Genomic DNA, 26623 nt, shown 5'->3' on the forward strand with positions numbered 1-26623 from the left:
AATATTTCTGGATTGAAATGGGGTTTATTGTACTAACAGAAAATGTGCAATCCGCATTTAAGCAAAATTTGACCTGTGCAAAAGTATGGGCACCTCAACATAAAGGTGTGACATTAATATTTTGTAGATCCTCCTTTTGCAAAAATAACTGCCTCTAGTCGCTTCCTGTAGCTTTTAATGAGTTCCTGGATCCTGGATGAAGGTATATTTGACCATTCCTGTTTACAAAACAATTCCAGTTCAGTTAATTTTGATGGTCGCCGAGCATGGACAGCACGCTTCAAATCAGCCCACAGATTTTCAATGATATTCAGGTCTGGGGATTGGGATGGCCATTCCAGAACATTGTAATTGTTCCTCTGCATGAAGCCTGAGTAGATTTGGAGTGGTGTTTTGGATCATTGTCTTGCTGAAATATCCATCCCCTGCGTAACTTCAACTTCGTCACTGATTCTTGCACATTATTGTCAAGAATCTACTGATACTGAGTTGAATCCATGCGACCCTCAACTTTAACAAGATTCCCGATGCCGGCATTGGCCACACAGCGCCAAAGCATGATGGAACCTCCACCAAATTTTACTGTGGGTAGCAAGTGCTTTTCTTCGAATTTGTTTTTTTGCCTCCATGCATAACGCCTTTTTGTATGACCAAACAACTCAATCTTTGTTTCATCAGTCCACAGGACCTTCTTCCAAAATGTAACTGGCTTGTCCAAATGTGCTTTTGCATACCTCAGGCGACTCTGTTTGTGGCGTGCTTGCAGAAACGGCTTCTTTCGCATCACTCTCCCATACAGCTTCTCCTTGTGCAATGTGCGCTGTATTGTTGACCGATGCACATTGACACCATCTGCAGCAAGATGAAGCTGCAGGTCTTTGGAGGTGGTCTGTGGATTGTCCTTGACTGTTCTCACCATTCTTCTTCTCTGCCTTTCTGATATTTTTCTTGGCCTGCCACTACTGGACATAACGAGAACTGTACCTGTGTTCTTCCATTTCCTTACTATGTTCCTCACAGTGGAAACTGACAGTTTAAATCTCTGAGACAACTTTTTGTATCCTTCCCCTGAACAACTATGTTGAATAATCTTTGTTTTCAGATTATTTGAGAGTTGTTTTGAGGAGCCCATGATGCCACTCTTCACAGGAGATTCAAATAGGAGAACAACTTGCAAGTGGCCACCTTAAATACCTTTTCTCATGATTGGATACACCTGCCTATGAAGTTCAAAGCTCAATGAGGTTACAAAACCAATTTAGTGCTTTAGTAAGTCAGTAAAAAGTAGTTAGGAGTGTTCAAATCAAGAAATTGATAAGGGTGCCCATACTTTTGCACCGGTCAAATTTTGTATAAATGTGGATTACACATTTTCTGTTAGTACAATAAACCTCATTTCAATCCAGAAATATTACTCAGTCCATCAGTTATTAGATAGCTGTTGCAAAAACCCAAATTGTTATAAAGAAAAAAGGTTAACATTACTAGGGGTGCCCAAACTTTTTCATATGATTGTATTAGCAGCAGATAGACTCAGTCTATATCTCTGGAACTGCAGCAACTAATAAGCCTGTGCAAAGATCACTGAGAATAAGATGGGATCGGAGAATCAGGAGGAGTTGTGACCGCAGCGATTTTGAATGCTGGATCTTGTGTCATCAGCAGTGTATAGAAGTGGTGGAGCAAACGCCGGCTCTCATGATGAATTTGTCCAGTGGCAACTGGCGCACCCCCACCCCACCCACTTTGTCAAAACTTTGAGAAAATGGCATGAGAAGGACAAAAGTTGCAAAATTTTAGTATAGCCTTGAGTTGCACCTGATTTTTTTTACGCCTGAATCTCGGCATAAACAGCTAAGATGGATAGGGCTCCAAGAGTCTAAAATTATGTTTATGCAATCTTCAAATACAGATTGTGATTAAACCTGATTTAAAGCGAAACTGTAGTTTTACTTTTTATTTCATAAATCAATAGAACACATGAAAATAAGTAATTTGTAATATATCTTATCAGACAAATTTGCTTTTTTTCCCTGCTAGAATTGATCAGTCATTACCAAAATTCTCAATTCTGAGGCAAAATCTGTATTCAGTGAAGACTTTCCCATTACTGAGATAGGGGATGGTGTTTGGTGCTGATGAGATTCTATCACAGTAGCAGGAGCTAGAGGCAGAGTTCCTCCCACATTCTCCTCCTATCTACATAGGAGATGGCAGTTGGTGCTGATGAGATTCTATGCAGAAAGAAGAGGTAGAGGGCGGAGCTCTGCTTCTAGCTCCTCCCATTATCATAGAATCTCATCAGCACAAACTGCTATCTCAACAATGGAAAAGTCTTCATTGAATACAGATTTTACCTCAAAATTGAGAATTTTGATAATGACTCCTCAATTCTGGCAGAGAAAGAAGCAAATTTGCTTGATAAAATATATTGCAAAGTTGCTTATTTTCATGTGCAGTATTGATTTATGAGATAAGGATGGAAAAGAACAGTTACGCTTTAAGCGATATATATCATTTTCTGATAATACATTCCCTGGAATGTAACCATAGCATACACTGGAGATCAAAATTAGAGAACAATGTATGATCACTTGCTTTTTTCAGAAATAATGTAATCCACATTGATCAACATTTGAAGGTTTTTTGTAAGAGGTACTGTTGGTATATGCAGCAGACAAGGACTTCTTTGACTGTGTGAAGGAGGACTTTATACTGATCTAACAGTAGATGGCGATGTTGTGTAAAGTTTCCTTACTCACTGAATTGTAAAAAGTCTTTTGTTTTTCTTTCTGGTTTCACTTTCTCTTCCTGATGCAATGCTGTATTACTGTGCTTATTATTACCTGATGTTTCAAGGATTAAAGGCTTGTTGTTATCCCATGTAATCTGCTCTGTGAACTTTGTTCTGCACCTGGGAAACTAGAAGCTGTGCAACAAGTACACCATGCCACTAGAACAGTGTTTTACAAAAGATCCAAAGTTTATCAACATAAAACCTTTATTTTGCCCAAAATGTGATGATCATAATTAGAGAACATCAATGACTGCAGCACAGAGAAAGATTATAATGACATTTTCTGAAGGGAACAACAGTCACCAATCAGTAGGAAGTGTACTGGCCTTTGCTTTGAATAGTTCAGCACATCTGCAGCCACAATACATCACTAGTCTCTTACACTGCTCTGGTGTGATTTTGGTCCACTCTACTTCCACAGTTCTTTGACCATTGTGTGTTTCTTGGCTATAACTTTGTCACCAAGGATTTTACAGAGATTTTACATTGGGTTTAGATCAGGACTCTGGGCGGCCATTTCATTATTTCAATGTTTTCTGTTTCAAGGAACTGCTTTACCTGTTTTGCTGTGTGACAGGGGCATTGTCCTGCATGAAAATTGCTGGCTGATTGAGTGATGAACGCAAGTAAGGAACCATGTGTTGTGAAGAAGGTTCTGATACACACTTGTATTTACTCTGCCACGTAGCTGTATGAGAGGTCCAACTCCTGCTGCAGAAAACATTCCCCAAACCATGACCCTTCCTCCACCACTTTTCACTGACTTCTTAACACACTTTGGGCTCAGTCTTTCCCCAGTTTGTTGATGAACATAATGTTTCCCATCAGACTCAAATAAATTAAACTTGTTTTCATCACTAAAATGAACTGTGGAAAACTTCTCCTCTATCCACACAACATGCTCCTCACCAAAGGTGAGTTTAGCCTTTTGATTTTTTTTGCTAATGAGAAGTTTTCAGTCCAAATGCTTTTAAATGTCGTGACGCTGTATGACGAGACAGATTCTTCCCCTGTTCAGTGCTGAACTGGTGAGCAATTCCAGCTGCAGTGTTGAAACGGTTACCCATGGAGTTTCTCCACATTATCTTGTCCTCTCTTGAGTTTGTCTTTAGAGGGCGACCAAGATAGTAAAGATGCAATATTATCGAAATCACAGACTTGGAATGACCAACTTCTCTTTTTTATGGCTGATAGGTTCACCCCTTTAGCTTTCATCTGGATAACCTGCTGCCGGAGGGATTTAGTCACTTTGACATGGCACACCATTTTTGCAAAGTCAGTGCAAACTCGAAAGCTAGGCTGCCAGTTACATAGGGTTTGACAGATAATTAAGGAAATCAGCACCAGGTGCCAGATCAACACCACTAACTTGCAGGAATTTGAAAGTTTTCTCTAGTTTTCATCCGTGCTCTTTTTCATTTATCTCATTTACATTTTTATTACGTGCTTTGGAATAAATTAAATTTATGAAATAAGCTTAAAATACTGTGAGTTTACTCATGTTAGGAATAGGATATAATCCCATAGGATTACACAATGACCTTAACATTTAGTAAATTGTGTGTCCTCTAATTTTGATCTCCAGTGTATACACACACCTACTATGTCTCAACTACTGAGTTTAGCATTATAAATGACAGACAGTTCCCCAAAGTATTTAGAATATTTTTTACTTTCAGAACAATTGGTCACCAGAAATTTTATTTCCATGATACATTTTCTAAAAAGCTGTAAAACAGGAGGAATATCCAGGGTAATGTGATCAGGTCAGGCTTACAGATGTCAGTTAAATTTGTGGACAAGTTCCTAAATTAGGAAATAAAGGTTATTAGAACATTCTGTGGTCTTCACAATGCTGATGTTCACAGATTAATATTTTGCACATTTCGACATTTTCAGCAACTTCTCAAGTCTCTTCAAATCACAAAGGACATGACCAGGAGCGTGGGGTGATCAGACCCCAGAATGTTTTCTGCAAAAAACAAATTATAGTTATATTTTGCAATAGATATATATATATATAGATGTGTATTGGTAATTAGCAAGAGCGTGTCAGCTGCATAGAAATACATTAAGCCAACCCGCTCCTGTCAGGAGAGAAGCCGGCCACGCCAGGTGATGCCCATGCGAGACTTGGCGAGTCATTCGCAAGTGTGACGTGGGCCTTAGTCAGGGCTGTATTTTGCCTTCGTGCTGCCCTAGGCACTTTAAGTGGTCGCGCCCCTTAGTGACAACGTAAAACTGAGTTTTCGCACACGACATCTGTTTAAGGCAGATCTACTCTGTAGCACACTTTAAAAAGTATCAATAAGAAACGAACCCCCCCCCCCAATGGGAATCACCACAGGCACATCAAAACATAGCATGAGTATAAAATATTCCCACCACACCGTCCCCACTTATATACTGTGACTGTGACACTGCCCCTAATAAACACCACACTGCCCTCCCTTATAAACTACTGTATATCCACCACACCTTCCTCGATTATGAAATATGATCTGTACATTGTGAGGAGGGAGCAGCATGATGTGAGGACAATGTCCCATGCATGCTGCCCCCTCCTCACAATGTCCCATGCATGCTGCCCCCTCCTCACAATGTCCCATGCATGCTGCCCCCTCCTCACAATGTCCCATGCATGCTGCCCCCTCCTCACAATGTCCCATGCATGCTGCTCCCTCGTCACAATGTCCCATGCATGCTGCTCCCTCCTCACAATGTCCCATGCAAGCTGCCCCCGCCTCACAATGTCCCATGCATGCTGCCCCCTCCTCACAATGTCCCATGAATGCTGCCCCCTCCTCACAATGTCCCTTGCATGCTTCCCCCTCCTCACAATGTCCCATGCATGCTGCCCCCTCCTCACAATGTCCCATGCATGCTGCTCCCTCCTCACAATGTCCCTTGCATGCTGCCCCCTCCTCACAATGTCCCTTGCATGCTGCCCCCTCCTCACAATGTCCCATGCATGCTGCCCCCTCCTCACAATGTCCCATGCATGCTGCCCCTCCTCACAATGTCCCATGCATGCTGCTCCCTCCTCACAATGTCTCATGCATGCTGCCCCCTCCTCACAATGTCTCATGTATGCTGCTCCCTCCTCACAATGTCCCATGAATGCTGCTCCCTCCTCACAATGTCTCATGCATGCTGCCCCCTCCTCACAATGTCTCATGTATGCTGCTCCCGCCTCACAATGTCCCATGCATGCTGCTCCCTCCTCACAATGTCCCATGCATGCTGCTCCCTCCGCACAATGTCTCATGCTTGATGCTCCCTCCTCACAATGTCCCATGCATGCTGCTCCTTCCTCACAATGTCCCATGCATGCTGCTCCCTCCTCACAATGTCTCATGCATGCTGCCCCCTCCTCAGTGTCCCATGCATGCTGCCCCCTTCTCACAATGTCCCATGCATGCTGCCCCCTCCTCACAATGTCTCATGCATGCTGCCCCACTCTTGATATTGACTCCCCTACATTGCTCCACTCCATACTGATCCCACACATGCTGCCCCTTCTTCACAATGAGCTCCCAATGCTGCCCCCTCTTATTCTGAGTCCTTACACTCCCCCCACCCAATCGATTTTGTCATTGCACTATCCCTCATCCCTTGTCCTCTGTCTCTAGCATTAGCCCCTCTCTCCCACTCCCCCAGCATCAGCCTCTCTCCCCCAGCATCAGCCTCTATCTTCCCTCAGCATCAGCCTCTCTTCCCCAGTCTCAGCCTTTGCCTCCCCCCAGCCTCAGCCTGCCCCAGTCTCCGCCTCAGCCTCCCTCCAGCCTCCCTCCAGTCTCAGCCTCAGCCTCCCTCAAGTCTCAGCCTCCCTCCAGTCTCAGCCTCAGCCTCCCTCCAGCCTCCCTCCAGTCTCAGCCTCAGCCTCCCTCCAGCCTCCCCCCAGTCTCAGCCTCAGTCTCCCTCCAGCCTCCCCCCAGTCTCAGCCTCCCTCCAGTCTCAGCCTCTGCCTCCCTCAAGTCTCAGCCTCAGCCTCCCTCCAGTCTCAGCCTCAGCCTCCCTCCAGCCTCCCCCCAGTCTCTGCCTCTGCCTCCCTCCAGCCTCCCCCCAGTCTCTGCCTCTGCCTCCCTCCAGCCTCCCCCCAGTCTCAGCCTCAGCCTCCCTCCAGTCTCAGCCTCAGCCTCCCTCCAGCCTCCCCCCAGTCTCAGCCTCAGTCTCCCTCCAGCCTCCCCCCAGTCTCAGCCTCCCTCCAGTCTCAGCCTCTGCCTCCCTCCAGCCTCCCCCAGTCTCTGCCTCTGCCTCCCTCCAGCCTCCCCCCAGTCTCTGACTCTGCCTCCCTCCAGCCTCCCCCCAGTCTCTGCCTCTGCCTCCCTCCAGCCTCCCCCCCAGTCTCTGCCTCTGCCTCCCTCCAGCCTCCCCCCAGTTCGTTTCATCACGCCCTACCACGCACAGTGGAGGGAGATGACTGCTATCATTGGGAAATATTGGTCTGTGCTGCTTTCTGATAGTGACTTGTCTCACATACTTACCCCCAGACCTGCGGTGACACCAAAGAGGTCCAAGACGTTAAAAGATCAGATTGTCAAAAGTCATTATACCCCGAAAAGTGGAAATGTTTTTGGGATAAGTAGAGGCCCTAGATGGGGCTCACGTTCTTGTGGGGATTGTGGGGCTTGCCCACAAATGGATCGAGCAGAGGAATTTTGGGACTCGTCCCATGCAAATACATATAAGATCTTACATTATATCAATTGCCGTTCCTCTGGCGTTATATATTGGGCAACTTGTCCCTGCGGCCTCATCTATGTGGGCCTGACGACCCGGGAGCTCCGGGTCCGCATCCTGGAGCATATCCGGGATGTGAGAAATGCGGCTAAAATAACAAAACCCGAAGAGATCATGTTACTGAAAAATATCCCCAAACATTTCAAAGAGCGGCACAACTGCAATTGGCGCCTACTTAAATTTAGAGGGATTGATAAAATCTATCTTGGTGCGCGAGGGGGTGACTTTAAAAATGCCATCTATAGGAAGGAAGCTAAATGGATCATAACCTTAGACACAATAAAACCCAAAGGCCTTAATGATATGATTAGCTTTAAACCATTTTTGGTGTGATTAGGTATTTAGCTCATGGTCTGCATTGGATTTGTTTTTAGGGGGCTTTTCATGACTGCTCATCATGTGTCGTTTTAATGTTTCTTAAACATATATTTTTTTAATTCATTGTTTGTTTCAGTCATGGCTGCGTGTATCGTTCTATATTGGAAATGTCGGGACAAGAGGAGGCTCATGGACTAATGATCGTAACATCATATGGATAACAACGGACTATATAATGTCTGCATATCGGGATCGGCTACATATAAATGATGTTTAATGTATGGTTGATATTGATATCCCGGATATGCTACTGCCCTTCTGCTTGCCCCATTCAAATATGGTGGATTTGGCGCCATTCTGTGCGCGCATGGAGCTCTGATTGCTCCTCCCCTCTGTGTCCGGTGATCACATGGGTGCGGGGATGCGCGCATGCGCAGGCCCGCTTCCTGAACGCCGGACACACTGGAGGATGGGCATCGGATCTTCAGGGCGCGCCGCGATAGGATGGTGAGTAATGTTCCCTCACAATATAAGCAGCCCTGACTGTCACTTCTGCACCTCACCGATGAAGCTGGTGGCGAAACGCGTCTGAGGTGCAGGGCGGCGTGTCAGGCAGGCGACTACGTTTTTTCCTGGTGGGCTATTATACCTCCCTGGTTTAACCCTTGTTACACTGTGGATGTTCTTGCTGGCTATATAAATGAATGTTTCTGGAAGAGGGCTACCGTATCTTTCATTGTATGTACCTTTATTCATTGGTAGCTCCTAGACAAGCATGTCTATTCAGGTCAGGTGTGGAGTTTAATCATGTCGTTCATCATTTTGTCTCACTATGTATGTACTTAAATTTTCTATATACTCCTGCCTTTTGTCAGGTCCTTTGTGACCACTTTATGTGTATGTCTAGGCTGCTTATTTTGTCAATACAACTGGATATGTATTATCATGATTATATTATATGAAATTTGACTATATATACTACTTGTTATATTCATGCCTTGCAAGGTTTCCTGATTATTGTGGTCTGTCTTATTTTGACATGCTGCCCTGACTGTCAGCACTTGTTTTTAAGCACATCGCACTTTGTGTTGCACTTTTTTGTATCCCCTTGTATTATATAAATAAATTTTTCATAATCTTAGAATATTGTCTGTTCATAAGTGAGCATAATTTTTATATATGGAGGTCAATACAGGTTCCCCCCAGTCTCTGCCTCTGCCTCCCTCCAGCCTCCCCCCAGTCTCAGCCTCTGCCTCTCTCCAGCCTCCCCCCAGTCTCAGCCTCTGCCTCCCTCCAGCCTCCCCCCAGTCTCTGCCTCTGCCTCCCTCCAGCCTCCCCAACAGTCTCTGCCTCTGCCTCCCTCCAGCCTCCCCCAGTCTCAGCCTCTGCCTCCCTCCAGCCTCCCCACAGTCTCAGCCTCTGCCTCCCTCCAGTCTCAGCCTCTGCCTCCCTCCAGCCTCCCCCCAGTCTCAGCCACTGCCTCCCTCCAGTCTCAGCCTCTGCCTACCTCCAGCCTCCCCCCAGTCTCAGCCTCTGCCTTCCTCCAGCCTCCCCCCAGTCTCAGCCTCTGCCTCCCTCCAGCCTCCCCCCAGTCTCAGCCTCTGCCTCCCTCCAGTATCTGCCTTTGCCGCCCCCCCCCCCCCCGCATGCGCAGATCTCTGGTCTGCATTAGAGACACTCCCACGCTCCTTATGAATCCACTTACCTGCTCCAGTGCCCGCCGCCATCTTCCTGGCTCACGTGAGTATCCTCTTCTGACACCGGCTTCCATCACGGCGTCCTCCACGGCGTCCTGCTGTGAGCTCTGCATGTGACGTCCACACAGCAGTGGACGCAGCACAGAGGAAGGAGCTGATTGGCGCGCGCCTGTGACCCCGGAAGTGCAGGCGCCGGCAGTTCCGGGGTCAATCAGCTCCCTGTGCTCGGCGGCCACAAAAAAAAAAATGTAAAAAAAAAAAAAAAAAAAATTTTTTTTTTTTTTTTTTTTTTTTTTTGCTGCCAGAAGGTGCCGCCCCTCACAATCTGCCGCCCTAGGCACCGGACCACGGGTGCCTAATGGTAAATACGGCCCTGGCCTTAGTAGGAGGAGAGCTGCAGGTTGGTCTTGCTGTTCACTGCCAGAAATCATCGTAATAGTAATTCTAATGATCAGTATTTGAATACGGCTTATTCACCCTTGTGATCTGTTCATAAAGTCAAGGTAAACATAGCAAGGAGACATATTGGAGGGCACCACCTGTGGGGTCCAATCATCCCACTAGGTAACCCAAACACAAGGGGTCACCTCAACACACTCATAAATAAGTACACCAAAAAGAAGGAAAGTGGTGTGCAAAGGTGGGATGCACCTCTATCAAAGTACAAAATGGTCTTTATTACATTGAGACACAACAAACACGCTTTAAAAACACTAAAAAAGGAGTAACAGCCACAATTTACAACATTTGATCCCTATAGGGAACAAAAAGTATATATCCCCTCCTTCCCATACAGCAATATTCAAATATACAGATAAATGGCAATTAATGCTTTGAAATAATAGACTCCTCTCTCTCTGGATTTATTGGAATTATTATAGATTTATTATATTTATTTTATTGGATTTATTCAAATCCGGTCCAGGAAAGAAAGGGCAGCAACACCGTGTCTTCATTCGTGGTTTTTTATTTATTAACTAGAAGGTGGCCCGATTCTAACGCATCGGGTATTCTAGAATTTATTGTGTAGTTAATGTATGATTTGTGTTATATATATATATATATATATATATATATATATATATAGAGGTTGTTGTGTGTAGTTAGCAAGTATTTGTGTAGGACGCTGTAAATGTTCTGGGTGTTGTCTGGGTGTGGGAGTGTGTAAGAGCGGTGTTGTTTGTGTGTCGCATTGTGTGTGTTGCGTTGTATGTGGAGCGCTGTGTGTCTGCAGTGTTGTCAGTGTGTGTTGCGTTGTGTGTGTTGCGTTGTTTGTGGAGCGCTGTGTGTCTGCAGTGTTGTCTGTGTGTGTGGTGCTGTGTGTGTTGCACAGTTTATGTGCGTGTGGGGTGCGTGTATGTGTTTTGGGGGGAGGTATGTTTTGTGCAATGTGTGTGTGTTGCACGGTATGTGCGTATTTTTGTGTGTGCCGCTATGTTTGTGTGTTGTGTGTGTGCGGCGTTGTCTGTGTGTGTTGGTGTCTGTGTAGGGGGGTGTTTGTGGTTCCCAGTGTGTGTGTGTGGTGTGTTGTGCGGTGCGTGTGTGGCGGTGTGTGTGTGTTTTGGGGGGAGGTGTGCACCCCCCATCATGCTCCATCCCCCATGCTGCACACCCCCATTGTGCTCCATCCCCCCATGCTGCACACCCCCATCGTGCTCCATCCCCCATGCTGCGCACCCCCCATCGTGTTTCATCCCCCATGCTGCACACGCCCATCGTGCTCCATCACTCATGCTGCGCACCCCCCATCGTGTTTCATCCCCCATTCTGGGCACCCCCCATCGTGCTCCATCACTCATGCTACGCACCCCCCATCGTGTTTCATCCCCCATTCTGGGCACCCCCCATCGTGCTCCATTCCCCATGCTGCGCACCCCCCATCGTGTTTCATCCCCCATTCTGGGCACCCCCCATCGTGCTCCATCCCCCATGCTGCGCACCCCCCATCGTGTTTCATCCCCCATTCTGGGCACCCCCCATCGTGCTCCATCCCCCATGCTGCACCCCCCCATTGTGCTCCATCCCCCATGCTGGCATCGTGTGCGGGGGCGTGGCCTAGCGGGCATTGCGTGCGGGGGCGTGGCCTAGCGGGCATTGCATGGGGGCATGGCCTAGGGGCACCGCGTGCAGGAGCGTGGCCTAGCAGGCACCGCATGCCGGGGCGTGGCCTAGCGGGCATCGCGTGCGAGGGCGTGGCCTAGCGGGCATCATGTGCGGGGGCGTGGCCTAGCGGGCATCGCTGTGGGGGCGTGGCCTAGCGGGCATCGTGTGTGGGGGCGTGGCCTAGCGGGCACAGTGTGCGGGGGGCATGGCCTAGCGGGCATCGCGTGCGGGGGCGTGGCCTAGCGGGCATAGTGTGTGGGGGCGGGGCCTGGCCAATCCGTGGGGGGGGCGGGGCCAGGCCGAGCCCAGTGGCCAATCCGACGGTTGTCACTGTAAGGACACAATGTCACTGTAACGACACAATTTTGGAGCAAGACAGACAGACAGAATAAGGCAATTATATATATAGATAGCATGTGGATAGGGTACAGTGTAGAGGGGAGGTGGGGAGAGGTGAAAGGGTAGGACGACGGGTGGCCGTTTCGCACAGTATGTTCTTCGGCGGGTCCTGTAGTGTTTTCTTATATTGGATTTATGTGCACACTCATACCTTTCAGGAAATGTTCTATAATGTCTAGAGAGGAGCCTATTTTTTCAAAGCATCAATTGCCATTCATGGTATCTGTATATTTGAATATTGCTGTATGGGAAGGAGGGGATATATACTTTTTGTTCCCTTTAGGGATCAAATGTAAATTGGGGCCATTACTCCTTTTTTAGTGTTTTTAAAGCGTGTTTGCTGTGTCTCAATTTAATAAAGACCGTTCTGTACTTTGATAGAGGTGCATCCCTCCATTGCACACCACTTTCCTTCTTTTTGGTGTAAACATAGTAAGGGCCACATATGATTTGTGAAATGAGCGTGCAGAGCACACAATGTCTCATTTCTCTATTTATTTTACACTGTGAATATTACACTGGATACAGTGTTTCTTTGGAATTCTTGTTACAGCTGGAATTCACGTGTCTTTGCCTCCATGTCCAGATACCAATCGGAAAGTGACACTTAGTAAAATAATGATTCCATATTGGGGTCTAGAAAATCTTCTGTTGCTCTCGATCCTGTATTGAGCCTTCAGCTGATTCATGCTCCAATAAAAACAGGCGACAGGAATCAGAGACCCGCTCCATTATCACAATGGTGTATGTGTATTCTGACATGCTGTAGCATTTCAGAGACAAATAGTTGCAAACGGTGTACCGGGATGAGGTCACAAGGATGACTAATCCCAGGGGTACAGTATGTTCCCAAAAACCTTTCCCTGACTCTCTCCGCTAACCTGACAGGTGGCTCCCCTTAAACACACATATAGGAAGAGACTCAATCTAGGCGAGTGGGCGAACACGAGACAGCGGGAACCTGCCTCCTGGATAATACAAAAAAAAAAGTGACTGCGCCTCTTAAAAGGAACCTGTCACCAGTTTTTTGCCCTATAAGCTCTAGCCACCACCAGTGGGCTCTTATATACACACTAGAAGGTGGCCCGATTCTACGCATCGGGTATTCTAGAATTTACGTATTGTGTAGTTCATGTATGATTTTTGTTATATATATATATATATATATATATATATATATATATATATATATAGAGATGTTGTTGTGTGTAGTTACCAAGTGTTTGTGTAGGCGCTGTACATGTTCTGGGTGTTGTCTGGGTGTGGCGGGGGGTGAGAGCGGTGTTGTATGTGTGTTGCGTGTGTTGCGTTGTTTGTGGAGCGCTGTGTGTCTGTAGCGTTGTGTGTGTGTGTTGCGCGGTTTGTGTGTGTGGTGTGTTTTGGGGGGAGGTATGTTTTGTGCAATGTGTGTGTTGTGCGGTATGTGCGTATATTTGTGTGTGCCGTGGTCTTTGTGTGTTGGGTGTTGTGTGTGTGCAGCGTTGTCTGTGTGTGTGGGTGTCTGTGTAGGGCAGTTGTTTGTGGTTCCCAGTGTGTGTGTGTGTGTGTGTGTGTGTGGTGTGTTGTGCAGTGCGCGCGCGCGTGTGTGTGTGTGTGTGTGTGTGTGTGCATCAGCCTCTCTTCTCTCAGCCTACCTCTCCCAGCCTCCCTCCTCCCAGCCTCCCTCAGCATCAGCCTCCCTCTCCCAGCCTCCCCAAGCATCAGCCTCCACCAGCATCAGCCTCTCTCCTTCCAGCCTCCCCCAGCATCAGCCTCCGCAAGCATCAGCCTCTCTCCTTCCAGCCTCCTCCAGCATCAGCCTCCCTCTCCCAGCCTTCCCCAGGATCAGCCTCTCTCCTCCCAGCCTCCGTCCTCCCAGCCTTCCCCAGCATCAGCTTTCCCCTCCCAGCCTCCCTCAGCATCAGCCTTCCCCAGCATCAGCCTCTCTCCTCCCAGCCTCAGCCTCTCTCCTTCCAGCCTCCCCCAGCATCAGCCTCTCTCCTTCCAGCTTCCCTCAGCATCAGCCTCCCCTTCCCAGCCTTCCCCAGGATCAGCCTCTCTCCTCCCAGCCTCCTTCCTCCCAGCCTCCCCCTCCCAGCCTCCCTCAGCATCAGCCTTCCGCTCCCAGTCTCCCCCAGCATCAGCCTCCCCATGCATCAGCCTCCACCAGCATCAGCCTCTCTCCTTACAGCCTCCCCCAGCATCAGCCTCCCCTTCCCAGCCTTCCCCAGGATCAGCCTCTCTCCTCCCAGCCTCCTTCCTCCCAGCCTCCCCCTCCCAGCCTCCCTCAGCATCAGCCTTCCGCTCCCAGTCTCCCCCAGCATCAGCCTCCCCAAGCATCAGCCTCCACCAGCATCAGCCTCTCTCCTTCCAGCCTCCCCCAGCATCAGCCTCTCTCCTTCCAGCCTCCCTCAGCATCAGCCTCCCGTTCCCAGCCTTCCCCAGGATCAGCCTCTCTCCTCCCAGCCTCCTTCCTCCCAGCCTCCCTCAGCATTAGCCTTCCCCTCCCAGTCTCCCCCAGCATCAGCCTCCCCAAGCATCAGCCTCCACCAGCATTAGCCTCCACCAGCATTAGCCTCTCTCCTTCCAGCCTCCCCCAGCATCAGCCTCCCCAAGCATCAGCCTCCACCAGCATCAGCCTCCCTCGTCCCAGCCTCCCCCTCCCAGCCTCCCCCAGCATCAGCCTCTCTCCTCCCAGCCTTCCCCATGATCAGCCTCTCTGCTCCCAGCCTCCTCCAGCACGCCGTGCTCCTCTGCCGACACTCACACACCCGATCGCATCCACTCACACACACCCGATCGCATCCACTCACACACACCCGATCGCATCCAGTCACACACACCCGATCGCATCCACTCACACACACCCGATCGCATCCACTCACACACACAGACACTGACGATATCGCACATACGCGCTTATACTCACAACATCCGGAGGTATCACATGCTTCTGGCCATGTGATCCTCCCGCAGGTCCTGGAAGCTAACAGCACAGTACCGCCGCCGAGAAGCAAGCGATATCCCAGGATGTTGTGAGTATGTGGATGCGATGTGATGTGTGTGTGAGAGTGAGTGTGATCTGATTTGTGTGTGTGTATGTGTGTGCTGTTATGTGTGTGTGTATGTGTGTGTGCTGTTATGTGTCTGTATTTTCCGCCGCTGCAGGACCTTGATGTGTGGATGCGATGTGATGTGTGTGTGAGGTGTGTGTGAGAGTGAGTGTGAGCCGGTGTACACTGGTAACTATGATACACATCGGGTAACTAAGGGACCTTAGTTACCCGATGTGTATAATGGTTACCAGCTTTCACGGCCTCCGTCAAGATCCCAGCATCGCAAGGTTATGTCTGGCGCTGCCGGGATCCTGACGCAGCCGGTGTAGAAGCAAGCGATATCCCAGCATGTTGTGATGTGTGAGGTGTGTGTGAGAGTGAGTGTGAGAGTGAGTGTGATCTGATGTGTGTGTGTGTACTCACCTGGGAGTCGCGGCTCCGTGTCAGTTGGGCCAGAGCGAGCGTGCATTGCGTGAGGGGGGCGGGGCCTGCAGAGAGCCGGGGCGAGAGGCCAATCTGTGTGGGGGGGTGGGGCCATGGCGAGCCCAGCGGCCAATCAGCTTTGTGTCACCGTAAGGACACAATTTCGGAGCATGACAGACAGACAGACAGACAGATAGACAGACAGACAGACAGACAGACAGAATAAGGCAATTATATATATAGATTCTAACATGCTGTATATAAGAGCCCAGGCCACTGTGTAGAACATAAAAAACACTTTATAATACCCATCTAAACCGTCGCTGCTGCTCAAATGGGCGTCTTTGTCCTCCGGTGGCGACTCCTCCTCTTTCGGCCATCTTCATCCTCCTTCTGAAGCCGCAGTGCATGACACGTCTAAGTCATACACACTCGCCGGTCCCACGCATTTGCACTACAATACTTTAATCTGCCCTGCTCAGGACCTGAATGCCGGCGAGTGTGTATGATGTCGGATGCGTCATGTGTGGCGCCCCTGACCTGGTCAGGCACCACTGAGTACTGCACCCATGCTGGGACAGTACTTCCAGGTAATCCTAAGGGCCAGAACGAGGTGTGTACGCACAGACACATAGCAACCAGGTCTCCCACACCTTTAGAGGGGACCCTTGGGTAGTCTCCAAAGAGGGCTATCTTTCAAATCTCATCGAGAGGTGGAGCGGGGGGGCTGTGAGTTAAAGTGCAGAGGTTGTCAGGAAGAGAGGAGAGCCAGTCTGGTAGTGGAGCACGGCAGTCGCGAGGCGGACACCCGCACGGACACTAGTCAGACCCTGCGCGGTGTACTGACAGTTGGCGAGGGGGAACGGTCACCGAGTAGTCAGAGAAAGAGGTGCTCCTGGTGAGTAGTCTCGTACAGGATACAGGTCCCTAGAGCAGACTCCAGTGTAACTATCTGCTAAACCTGCAGGTGAGGGGAACTACAAGTACCTCACCAACCTACAGAGTCCGAGCCTCAGCAGCAACGCAGGGACCCATAAGGAGACAGAGCCAGAAGCCATCTCACCTGGTCCACGCTGCCGGCTAACGGGCCAAATACAGGGGAGAAAAGGCAGTTGCGACTCCCTGGATAGACCCATAAGGTACTTCAGGTCAGGGGGCTATCCGAACACAGAAGTGCTAGGAAGACGAGCTAACCTGTTACCCTCAGACTGGCCTGAAGGAGACCCTGTTCCTACCTGGTTCATCACAGCAACGCCCGGGTCACCTCACCATAACAACAAAGTGAGTAAAACCAGTTAAAAGACTTTTGGACTTTGCCTGAGTTATTCTGGGACCCGCTATTCTACTCACCTGAGCCCCTGGGGCCTACCTCACTCACAGGAGGCTACACCATCTGACTGCAGACCCCATCAGCCCCAGACGCTCATAAAATCTGCAGTGGCGGTCATCCACATTCCTGACCGCAAGCCATGAGTGGCGTCACGACACATACAAAATCTGACATACCTGTTTGCCATATTAAAAGAAGACCCTGTGGCGTCCCTGAAGCTGGATCGACATCCCTGGGGCGACACACATGCACCGCAGCTTCAGAAGATGGAGGACGAAGATGGCCGATAAAGGAGGCGCCAGCACCGGGGAACGGAGACGCCCATCTGACCCACATCCACCGCAGGGATCGGTTTAGGTAAGTATTATAAAGTGTTTTTTTTGTTTTACACAGCGGTCTGTGCTCTTATATACAACATGTTAGAATGCTGTATATAAGAGCCCGGTGGTGGTGGTCACATGTTATAGGCTGAAAAACTGGTGACAGGTTCCCTTTCTTTAATATAGTGAAAAACAACTGTTCTATCAACTTCTTATGCCCCAGCAACATTTCAACCTATACAACATTTTTACCAAGCTCACCTAGTCACCTCATTCCCTGCCGCCATTTTAAAGTATGTTTTCTCTGAAACGCACCCGTATTTTACAGTAGGGCATGCAAGTCTGCAATAACAGAACCCAACAACTCTGAGGATGAAGCCCGTAGTTCGGTCAGTATGAATCTGCTGACAGGTCCAGATTTACCTCTGTGAGGGGGCAGTGGATTTGGGCATACCACTCCTGACTGTATAAGCACAACTGGATTCCCTGGCCAATGAAGAGGAAGGTCCACACCATCACGTTCCACACCGGGCTGGTCCGATTATCATTCATCATGATATTAAAACAGACTGGAAGACACAAGGAACATGAGAGAAGTCAAACCACAAGCACCGGGCCTTATAAACCTGCACGCTTACATGGACTGAGAATGTGTGCCTGCTTCAGTAAGAAGAAATATATAAACTGCTTTCAGATACCCTGAGCACAATGAAATCCAATATCTGCTATCCGCGCTGCCTTCATATATGGATGGATCCTACCAAAATTGACAGCATACTGTATATGCACTGGGTCCTGGGTTCTGGTCCCACTAAGGACACCATCTGCAAGGAGTTTATATGTTCTCCCCGTATTTACGTGGGTTTCCTCCGGGTTCTCCGGTTTCCTCCCACACTCAAAAGACATACTGATAGGGAATTTAGATTGTGAGCCCCAAAGGGGACAATGTTGCCAATGTATGTAAAGCGCTGTGGAATTAATAGCGCTGTATAAGTGAATAAATATTATTATTAGAATGCAATGCATAGTAATGTTGATAAGGTATTGTACAATGTATGAGGTATAGTATATTAGAAGGTCGATTTTATAGGAGACGTTAAACGAAAAATCGTCCCTAATTATAGTTAAATTTCCCCCTTGCAATTCAGAGTGAAGCCTAGGCAGACAGGGAGGAGTAGAGTGTGAGGTTATATAGACAGATGTAGTTCCTGGTTAGAGTAGTGAAGAGCAGTGTGTAGTGCAGGGGTCTCAAACTCGGCTGGGTGTATGGACTACATGTCGCGGGCGGGGAGGAGGGTGTCAGCACACTACGCTCACCCCTTCTGCTCGGGTCCGGCGGCTGCTGGTCAGTGGTGGATCGAGCGGTGGGCCGGATCCCGGGGGTTTCTCGAGCGGCACTCCTCGCCCGTGAGTGAAAGGGGGTTGTTGGGTGTGGGAATTGTTTATTGTCCGTGACGCCACCCACGGTTGTGGTGATTTCACCACCGCTGCTCTATACGGGGATCCCGGGGATGGTGATGCGGAGCAGCCAGGTGTTGTGTTGCCCCTCCGTGGGTAGGGGTTGGTGATCCCGGGGCCCGGTGATGGTTTGGGAGGTGCAGGGCCTGGTGGGCGCAGGGACGCGGGGGCAGCGCTGTGCCTTGCGGCACTGTGGTACTCACTCAGCCTGAGACGTTGACACAGTTTTTACGGTAAACCAAACGGCTGGTAAGACGGTCCCATGGACGGCTGCACTTGCTCTCCCGGTAGGTGACGGTGATGTCCCTCTTCCTTGCACCTTTGTGTACTTTTTGGTTGCGATGGGTCCCCACCGGTAACCCGCTCCCCGGCTTCAAGCTGGACCGGAGGAGCTCTACTCTTTGCCCGCAGGCGCTGGCCCTAAGAAACTGGTGCCTTGGCGGTGGCGGTGTCTCTCTTAAACTGGCTGAGCTGTTGCCTTCAATCGGGACTTGGTTGTTGGGGGATCTACGTCCCCTTCACGGACGGATTCGGCAAATTATGGCGACTCCAAGCCTTGCCGGGGTCCGAGAGGCCCCTGCCCTGGTGCTGACTGTCCTTCGGAACACTGCTCCAGACCGCCGGGCACACAGCCAACGGGGTCCTTCCAGGAACTTCCAAAAGGTCCCCCTCCAGACAGTCACCGCCGTTGCTGACCTTGCTGACCTGGTCCTACACACAGCTGGACCCTTCAGGCTTTCCTTCTTTCCTGTCACCTCACTTGCTTTCCTCCTTTACCACTTTTCTACTTTCACTACTTGTTTACTCCTGCACTTAACTCCTCACTCTAGCCCTGCCTGGGCTCAACTCCTTACTCAAGCTCTTCCCTGAGCTGACTGCCTGGTTTCTCCCGCCTCCAGAGCTGTGTCCTCCTCGGTGGGCGGAGCCAACCGCCTGGCCCACCCCCTGGTGTGAATCATCAGCCTCTGGAGGAAGGCAACAAGGATTTTTGGTTAGCTTAGATGTTCCTACCTGGGATGTAGGGTGTGGTGGTGTGTGACCTGTGTCCCCTGGCTTGCCCAGGGCGACACATACACATAGCAAAAAAATAATTAATAATAATGGGGGGCATTCCATGCTTCTTGTGGCTCACGGGCCGCGTGTTTGAGACCTATGGTGTAGTGTGTGAGGAAGAGAAACAATCACAAATACTCACCAAATCGTTGATCGTTGACACGTCGTTCATTTTAAAAAAATTGTTGCTCGTGCTGGACGCAGGTTGTTCATCGTTCCTGAGGCAGCACACATCGCTACGTGTGACACCCCAGGAACAGCGAACAACAGCGTTCCTGCGTCCTCCGGCAACGAGGTGGGAGTGACGTGAATGCAGCTGTTCTCCGCCCCTCCGCTTCTATTAGTGGCCCGCTGATTGACGTCGCTGTGACGCCGCACGAACCGCCCCCTTAAAAAAGAGGTCATCACTAGGAAGGTAAGTCCATTTGAAGCGTACTAGCGATATTGTTCGCCATGGGCAGTGATTTGCCCGTGACGCACAAACAACGGGGGCGGGTGTGATCGCTAGCAATGTCGCAGTGTGTAAAGCAGCCTTTATGAATTCAGATTGGACAACCCCTTTAAATATTCTAGAACTTGAAAAACAAAATTGGCACAGAAAAGAAGAAGGGAATTTTGTTTACTTACCGTAAATTCCTTTTCTTCTAGCTCCAATTGGGAGACCCAGACAATTGGGGTGTATAGCTTATGCCTCCGGAGGCCACACAAAGTATTACACTAAAAGTGTAAAGCCCCTCCCCTTCTGCCTATACACCCCCCGTGCATCACGGGCTCCTCAGTTTTGGTGCAAAAGCAAGAAGGAGGAAAAAATTATAAATTGGTTTAAAGTAAATTCAATCCGAAGGAATATCGGAGAACTGAAACCATTCAACATGAACAACATGTGTACACAAAGAACAACAGCCCGAAGGGAACAGGGGCGGGTGCTGGGTCTCCCAATTGGAGCTAGAAGAAAAGGAATTTACGGTAAGTAAACAAAATTCCCTTCTTCTTTTTCGCTCCATTGGGAGACCCAGACAATTGGGACGTCCAAAAGCAGTCCCTGGGTGGGTAAAAGAATACCTCGATAAAAAGAGCCGAAAACGACCCCCTCTTACAGGTGGGCAACCGCCGCCTGAAGGACTCGCCTACCTAGGCTGGCATCTGCTGAAGCATAGGTATGCACCTGATAGTGTTTCGTGAAAGTGTGCAGGCTTGACCAGGTAGCCGCCTGACACACCTGCTGAGCCGTAGCCTGGTGCCGCAAGGCCCAGGACGCCCCCACGGCCCTGGTAGAATGGGCCTTCAGCCCTGAGGGAGCCGGAAGCCCCGAGGAACGATAAGCTTCGAGAATTGGTTCCTTAGTCCACCGAGCCAGGGTTGATTTGGAAGCTTGTGACCCTTTACGCTGGCCAGCGACAAGGACAAAGAGTGCATCCGAGCGGCGCAGGGGCGCCGTGCGAGAAATGTAGAATCTGAGTGCTCTCACCAGATCTAACAAGTGCAAATCCTTTTCACATTGGTGAACTGGATGAGGACAAAAAGAGGGTAAGGAGATATCCTGATTGAGATGAAAGGGGGATACCACCTTAGAGAGAAATTCCGGAACCGGACGCAGAACCACCTTGTCCTGGTGAAACACCAGGAAAGGGGCTTTGCACGACAACGCTACCAGCTCAGACACTCTCCGAAGTGAAGTGACTGCTACTAGGAAGACCACTTTCTGCGAAAGGCGTGAGAGAGAAATATCCCTCATTGGCTCGAACGGTGGTTTCTGAAGAGCCATCAGCACCCTGTTCAGATCCCAGGGTTCTAACGGACGCTTGTAAGGAGGGACGATGTGACAAACCCCCTGCAGGAACGTGCGTACCTGTGGAAGTCTGGCTAGGCGCCTCTGAAAAAACACAGCGAGCGCAGAGACTTGTCCCTTAAGAGAGCCGAGCGACAAACCCTTGTCCAATCCGGATTGAAGGAAGGACAGAAAAGTGGGCAAGGCAAATGGCCAGGGAGAAAACCCCTGAGCAGAGCACCAAGACAGGAATATCTTCCATGTCCTGTGGTAGATCTTGGCGGACGTTGGTTTCCTAGCCTGTCTCATAGTGGCAATGACCTCTTGAGATAACCCTGAAGACGCTAGGATCCAGGACTCAATGGCCACACAGTCAGGTTGAGGGCCGCAGAATTCAGATGGAAAAACGGCCCTTGAGACAGCAAGTCTGGTCGGTCTGGTAGTGCCCACGGTTGGCCCACCGTGAGATGCCACAGATCCGGGTACCACGACCTCCTCGGCCAGTCTGGAGTGACGAGGATGGCGCGGCGGCAGTCGGCCCTGATCTTGCGTAACACTCTGGGCAACAGTGCCAGAGGAGGAAACACATAAGGGAGTTGAAACTGCGACCAATCCTGAACTAAGGCGTCTGCCGCCAGAGCTCTGTGATCTTGAGACCGTGCCATGAATGTCGGGACCTTGTTGTTGTGCCGGGATGCCATTAGGTCGACGTCCGGCATGCCCCAGCGGCAACAGATCTCCTGAAACACGTCCGGGTGAAGGGACCATTCCCCTGCGTCCATGCCCTGGCGACTGAGAAAGTCTGCTTCCCAGTTTTCTACGCCCAGGATGTGAACTGCGGATATGGTGGAGGCTGTGGCTTCCACCCACAGTAGAATCCGCCGGACTTCCTGGAAGGCTTGGCGACTGCGTGTCCCGCCTTGGTGGTTGATGTATGCCACCGCTGTGGAGTTGTCCGACTGAATTCGGATCTGTTTGCCTTCCAGCCACGGCTGGAACGCCTTTAGGGCAAGATACACTGCCCTTATCTCCAGAACATTGATCTGAAGGGAGGACTCTGTCTGAGTCCAAGTACCCTGAGCCCTGTGGTGGAGAAAGACCGCTCCCCACCCTGACAGGCTCGCGTCCGTCGTGACCACCGCCCAGGATGGGGGCAGGAAGGATTTCCCCCTCGACAGAGAAGTGGGGAGAAGCCACCACTGAAGGGAAGCCTTGGCTGCCCGCGAAAGGGAGACGTTCCTGTCGAGGGACGTCGACTTCCTGTCCCATTTGCGGAGAATGTCCCACTGAAGTGGGCGCAGATGAAACTGCGCAAAAGGAACTGCCTCCATTGCTGCTACCATCTTCCCTAGGAAGTGCATGAGGCGCCTCAGGGGGTGTGACTGACCTTGAAGGAGAGATTGCATTCCTGTCTGTAGTGAACGCTGTTTGTTCAGCGGAAGCTTCACTATCGCTGAGAGAGTATGAAACTCCATGCCAAGATATGTCAGTGATTGGGCCGGTGTCAGATTTGACTTTGGAAAATTGATGATCCACCCGAAACTCTGGAGAGTCTCCAGAGCAATGTTCAGGCTGTGTTGGCATGCCCCTTGGGAGGGTGCCTTGACAAGCAGATCGTCTAAGTAAGGGATCACCGAGTGTCCCTGAGAGTGTAGGATTGCCACCACTGTTGCCATAACCTTGGTGAAGACCCGTGGGGCTGTCGCCAGGCCAAAAGGCAGTGCCACGAACTGAAGGTGTTCGTCCCCTATGGCGAAACGCAGGAAGCGCTGATGCTCTGGTGCAATCGGTACGTGGAGATAAGCATCTTTGATGTCGATTGATGCCAGGAAATCTCCTTGGGACATTGAGGCAATGACGGAGCGAAGCGATTCCATCCGGAACCGCCTGGTTTTCACATGTTTGTTTAGCAGTTTTAGGTCCAGAACAGGACGGAAGGATCCGTCCTTTTTTGGCACCACAAACAAGTTGGAGTAAAAATCGTGACCCCGTTGCTGAAGAGGAACAGGGATCACCACTCCTTCCGCCTTCAGAGTGCACACCGCCTGCAGAAGAGCATCGGCTCTCTCGGGGGGCGGAGATGTTCTGAAGAAACGAGTCGGAGGACGAGAGCTGAACTCTATCCTGTAACCTTGAGATAGAATGTCTCTCACCCATCGGTCTTTTACCTGTGGCAGCCAGGCGTCGCAAAAGCGGGAGAGCCTGCCACCGACCGAGGATGCGGTTTGAGGAGGCCGAAAGTCATGAGGAGGCCGCTTTGGGAGCGGTTCCTCCGGCGGTCTTTTTAGGACGTGACTTAGACCGCCATGAATCGGAGTTCCTCTGATCCTTCTGATGCCTTTTGGACGAGGAGAATTGAGACCTGCCCGCGGACCGAAAGGACCGAAACCTCGATTGTACCTTTCGTGGTTGAGGTCTGTTTGGTTTGGACTGGGGCAAGGATGAGTCCTTTCCCTTGGATTGTTTAATGATTTCATCCAATCGCTCACCAAACAAGCGGTCGCCAGACAATGGCAAACCGGTTAAGAACTTTTTGGAAGCCGAGTCTGCCTTCCATTCACGTAGCCACATGGCCCTGCGGACTACCACCGAATTGGCGGAAGCTACCGCCGTACGGCTCGCAGAGTCCAGGATAGCATTAATGGCGTAGGACGCAAACGCCGACGCCTGAGACACCACTTGCGGGGCAGATGTACGTGTGACTGTATTAATCTGCGCCTGACAAGCTGAGATAGCTTGGAGTGCCCATACGGCTGCGAATGCTGGAGCAAAAGACGCGCCGATAGCTTCATAGATGGATTTCAACCATAGTTCCATCTGTCTGTCAGTGGCATCTTTGAGCGAAGCCCCATCTTCCACTGCAACTATGGATCTAGCCGCCAGTCTGGAGATTGGAGGATCCCCCTTAGGACACTGAGTCCAGCCCTTGACAACATCAGGGGGGAAGGGATAACGTGTATCCCTAAGGCGCTTGGAAAAACGCTTGTCTGGACAATCTCGGTTTTTCTGGACTGCCTCTCTGAAGTCAGAGTGATCCAGAAACGTACTCAATGTACGCTTGGGAAACCTGAAAAGGAATTTCTCCTCAGAAGCTGACTCCTCAATTGTAGGAGCTGGGGGAGAAATATCCAACACCTGATTGATGGTCGCTATAAGGTCATTCACTACAGCGTCACCTTCAGGTGTATCTAGGTTGAGAGCGGCTTCAGGATCAGAATCCTGATCTGTTACCTCCGCTTCATCCTCCAGAGAGTCCTCCTGCTGAGACCCTGAACAGTGTGATGAGGTGGAGGGAATTTCCCAGCGAGCCCGCTTAGGCGGCCTGGGACTGCGGTCCGTGTCAGAGACCTCACCCTGTGACCTATGGGTCACCCCAGGGGCACTTTGCAGTTCCAATTGAGGGGGACCTGGGGTCAAAGATTGAACAGTGCCCGGGGCCTGAATCACCGGTCTGGACTGTAAGGCTTCTAGTATTTTAGCAGACCATTTATCCATACTCTCAGACAGTTTGTCAGCAAAAGCTGCAAACTCCGTCCCTGTCACCTGGACAGTGGTAGCAGGTGGTTCCACCTGGGCCACCTGTAGCAGAGGCTCCGGCTGAGTAAGTGCCACAGGGGCCGAGCATTGCACACAATGAGGGTCAGTGGAACCTGCCGGTAGTATAGCTGCACATGAGGTACAGGTTGCAAAGTAAGCCTGTGCTTTGGCACCCTTGCTTTTTGCGGACGACATGCTGTTATCTCCTCTGAGAACAGTCAGGAGGGTATATAGCCAAAAAATCAACAGAGCGACCGTACAGTGCAAATGTATAGCCTATAAGCCTATATATATATATATACACTTCGGCACTCAGTGGGGCCAGCACCACAGGTGCTGCTTACCGACCGCTCAGAGCGGTTGTGTGATCACCAGATTCCCTGCCTGGGTCTCCCTGTGTTGTCTCTCCTCTCCAGCGTCTGAATCGCTGACAGGAATGGCTGCCGGCGTTCTGTGGGGAGGAGGGGACCGTGGGCGTGCCCAAGAAAGTGCGGGAATCTAGTGCCCCAGTATACTGAGTGAGGGGGGAGGAGGATACTAATGTATGCTCCAGCCCTCAGCGCTGACGATCTGTGCAGCGTCCCGCCCTTCCCCTGACTGGCAGGCCTGTGGGCGGGAATATGCGATACTAGGCCGCAGAAGCCGGGGACTAAAGTTATAAGCGCGGCCGGCAATAAGCGCGGCCGCGCGGTAGTCCCCGGCGCACTAACACACCCAGCAGTGCTGCAATGTGTATGGCACAAGCGCTCCATGCGCGGTCCCCACGGGGACACAGAGTACCTCACAGTAGCAGGGCCTTGTCCCTGACGATACCCGGCTCCTATCCAGCAGATTCCCAGGGGCTGCGGAGGGAGCACGGTCCCAGTGCCTGGAGACCGCAGGATCCCACTTCACCCAGAGCCCATAAGGGATGGGGAAGGAAAACAGCATGTGGCTCCTGCCTGTGTACCCGCAATGGGTACCTCAACCTTAACAACACCGCCGACAAAGTGGGGTGAGAAGGGAGCATGCTGGGGGCCCTGTTATGGGCCCTCTTTTCTTCCATCCGACCTAGTCAGCAGCTGCTGCTGACTAAGCTGTAGAGCTATGCGTGGATGTCAGCCTCCTTCGCACAAAGCATAAAAACTGAGGAGCCCGTGATGCACGGGGGGTGTATAGGCAGAAGGGGAGGGGCTTTACACTTTTAGTGTAATACTTTGTGTGGCCTCCGGAGGCATAAGCTATACACCCCAATTGTCTGGGTCTCCCAATGGAGCGACAAAGAAAAGACTGCTTGCATTTTCTACATGGGACCTAACTGCTTATGGAAGGTGCATCCTGACTGCTCAGGGTGGGAGATGTAGGCACCTTGCTTGTTGGATGGATGCATGAAACAAGTCACTCCCACCCAGTTCTGTAAAGGGAAAAAGGGAGACATGTTTATTTTTATATATTCTTACATATCTAAGCGGTCCCTATTAATCTATTTTGTCCTCCTTTCTGTTCAAGCAGTGACACAGTTGCTTTCACCCTGTCTATCCTCAGGAGGCTCCGGTCCTCACCGTCTATTCCCTCGGAAGCAACCTATCTGCCCTCCCCTGCCATTTGAGTTATCGAGAAAATTCTGTTTTTATTCTTCAAAAAAATAGGGAACATTCTAATG

At 50.3% G+C, this 26623-nt stretch overlaps 1 protein-coding gene across 7 annotated transcripts in view; it reads right to left on the reverse strand.

The window, feature by feature from the left end:
* Window positions 1-4453: 4453 nt before the first annotated feature.
* The window catches only part of SOAT2 (sterol O-acyltransferase 2), a 170387-nt gene continuing 148217 nt past the window's right edge, over window positions 4454-26623 (reverse strand). For 5 of the 7 annotated variants that reach the window (XM_075337221.1, XM_075337222.1, XM_075337220.1 and 2 more), the window contains 2 exons: window positions 17589-17734; window positions 4454-4769 (listed from right to left, as the gene is read on the reverse strand). In XM_075337221.1, coding sequence (XP_075193336.1) covers window positions 4719-4769; window positions 17589-17734 — 197 coding nt within the window. In that variant the 3' untranslated portion in view covers window positions 4454-4718. Of the gene's footprint in view, window positions 4770-17588; window positions 17735-26623 lie in introns of those variants that run through there. The other 2 variants (XM_075337224.1, XM_075337225.1) reach the window with 2 other exon arrangements.

This window comes from Anomaloglossus baeobatrachus, chromosome 2 (assembly GCF_048569485.1).
Source record: "Anomaloglossus baeobatrachus isolate aAnoBae1 chromosome 2, aAnoBae1.hap1, whole genome shotgun sequence".
NCBI lineage: Eukaryota > Metazoa > Chordata > Amphibia > Anura > Aromobatidae > Anomaloglossus > Anomaloglossus baeobatrachus.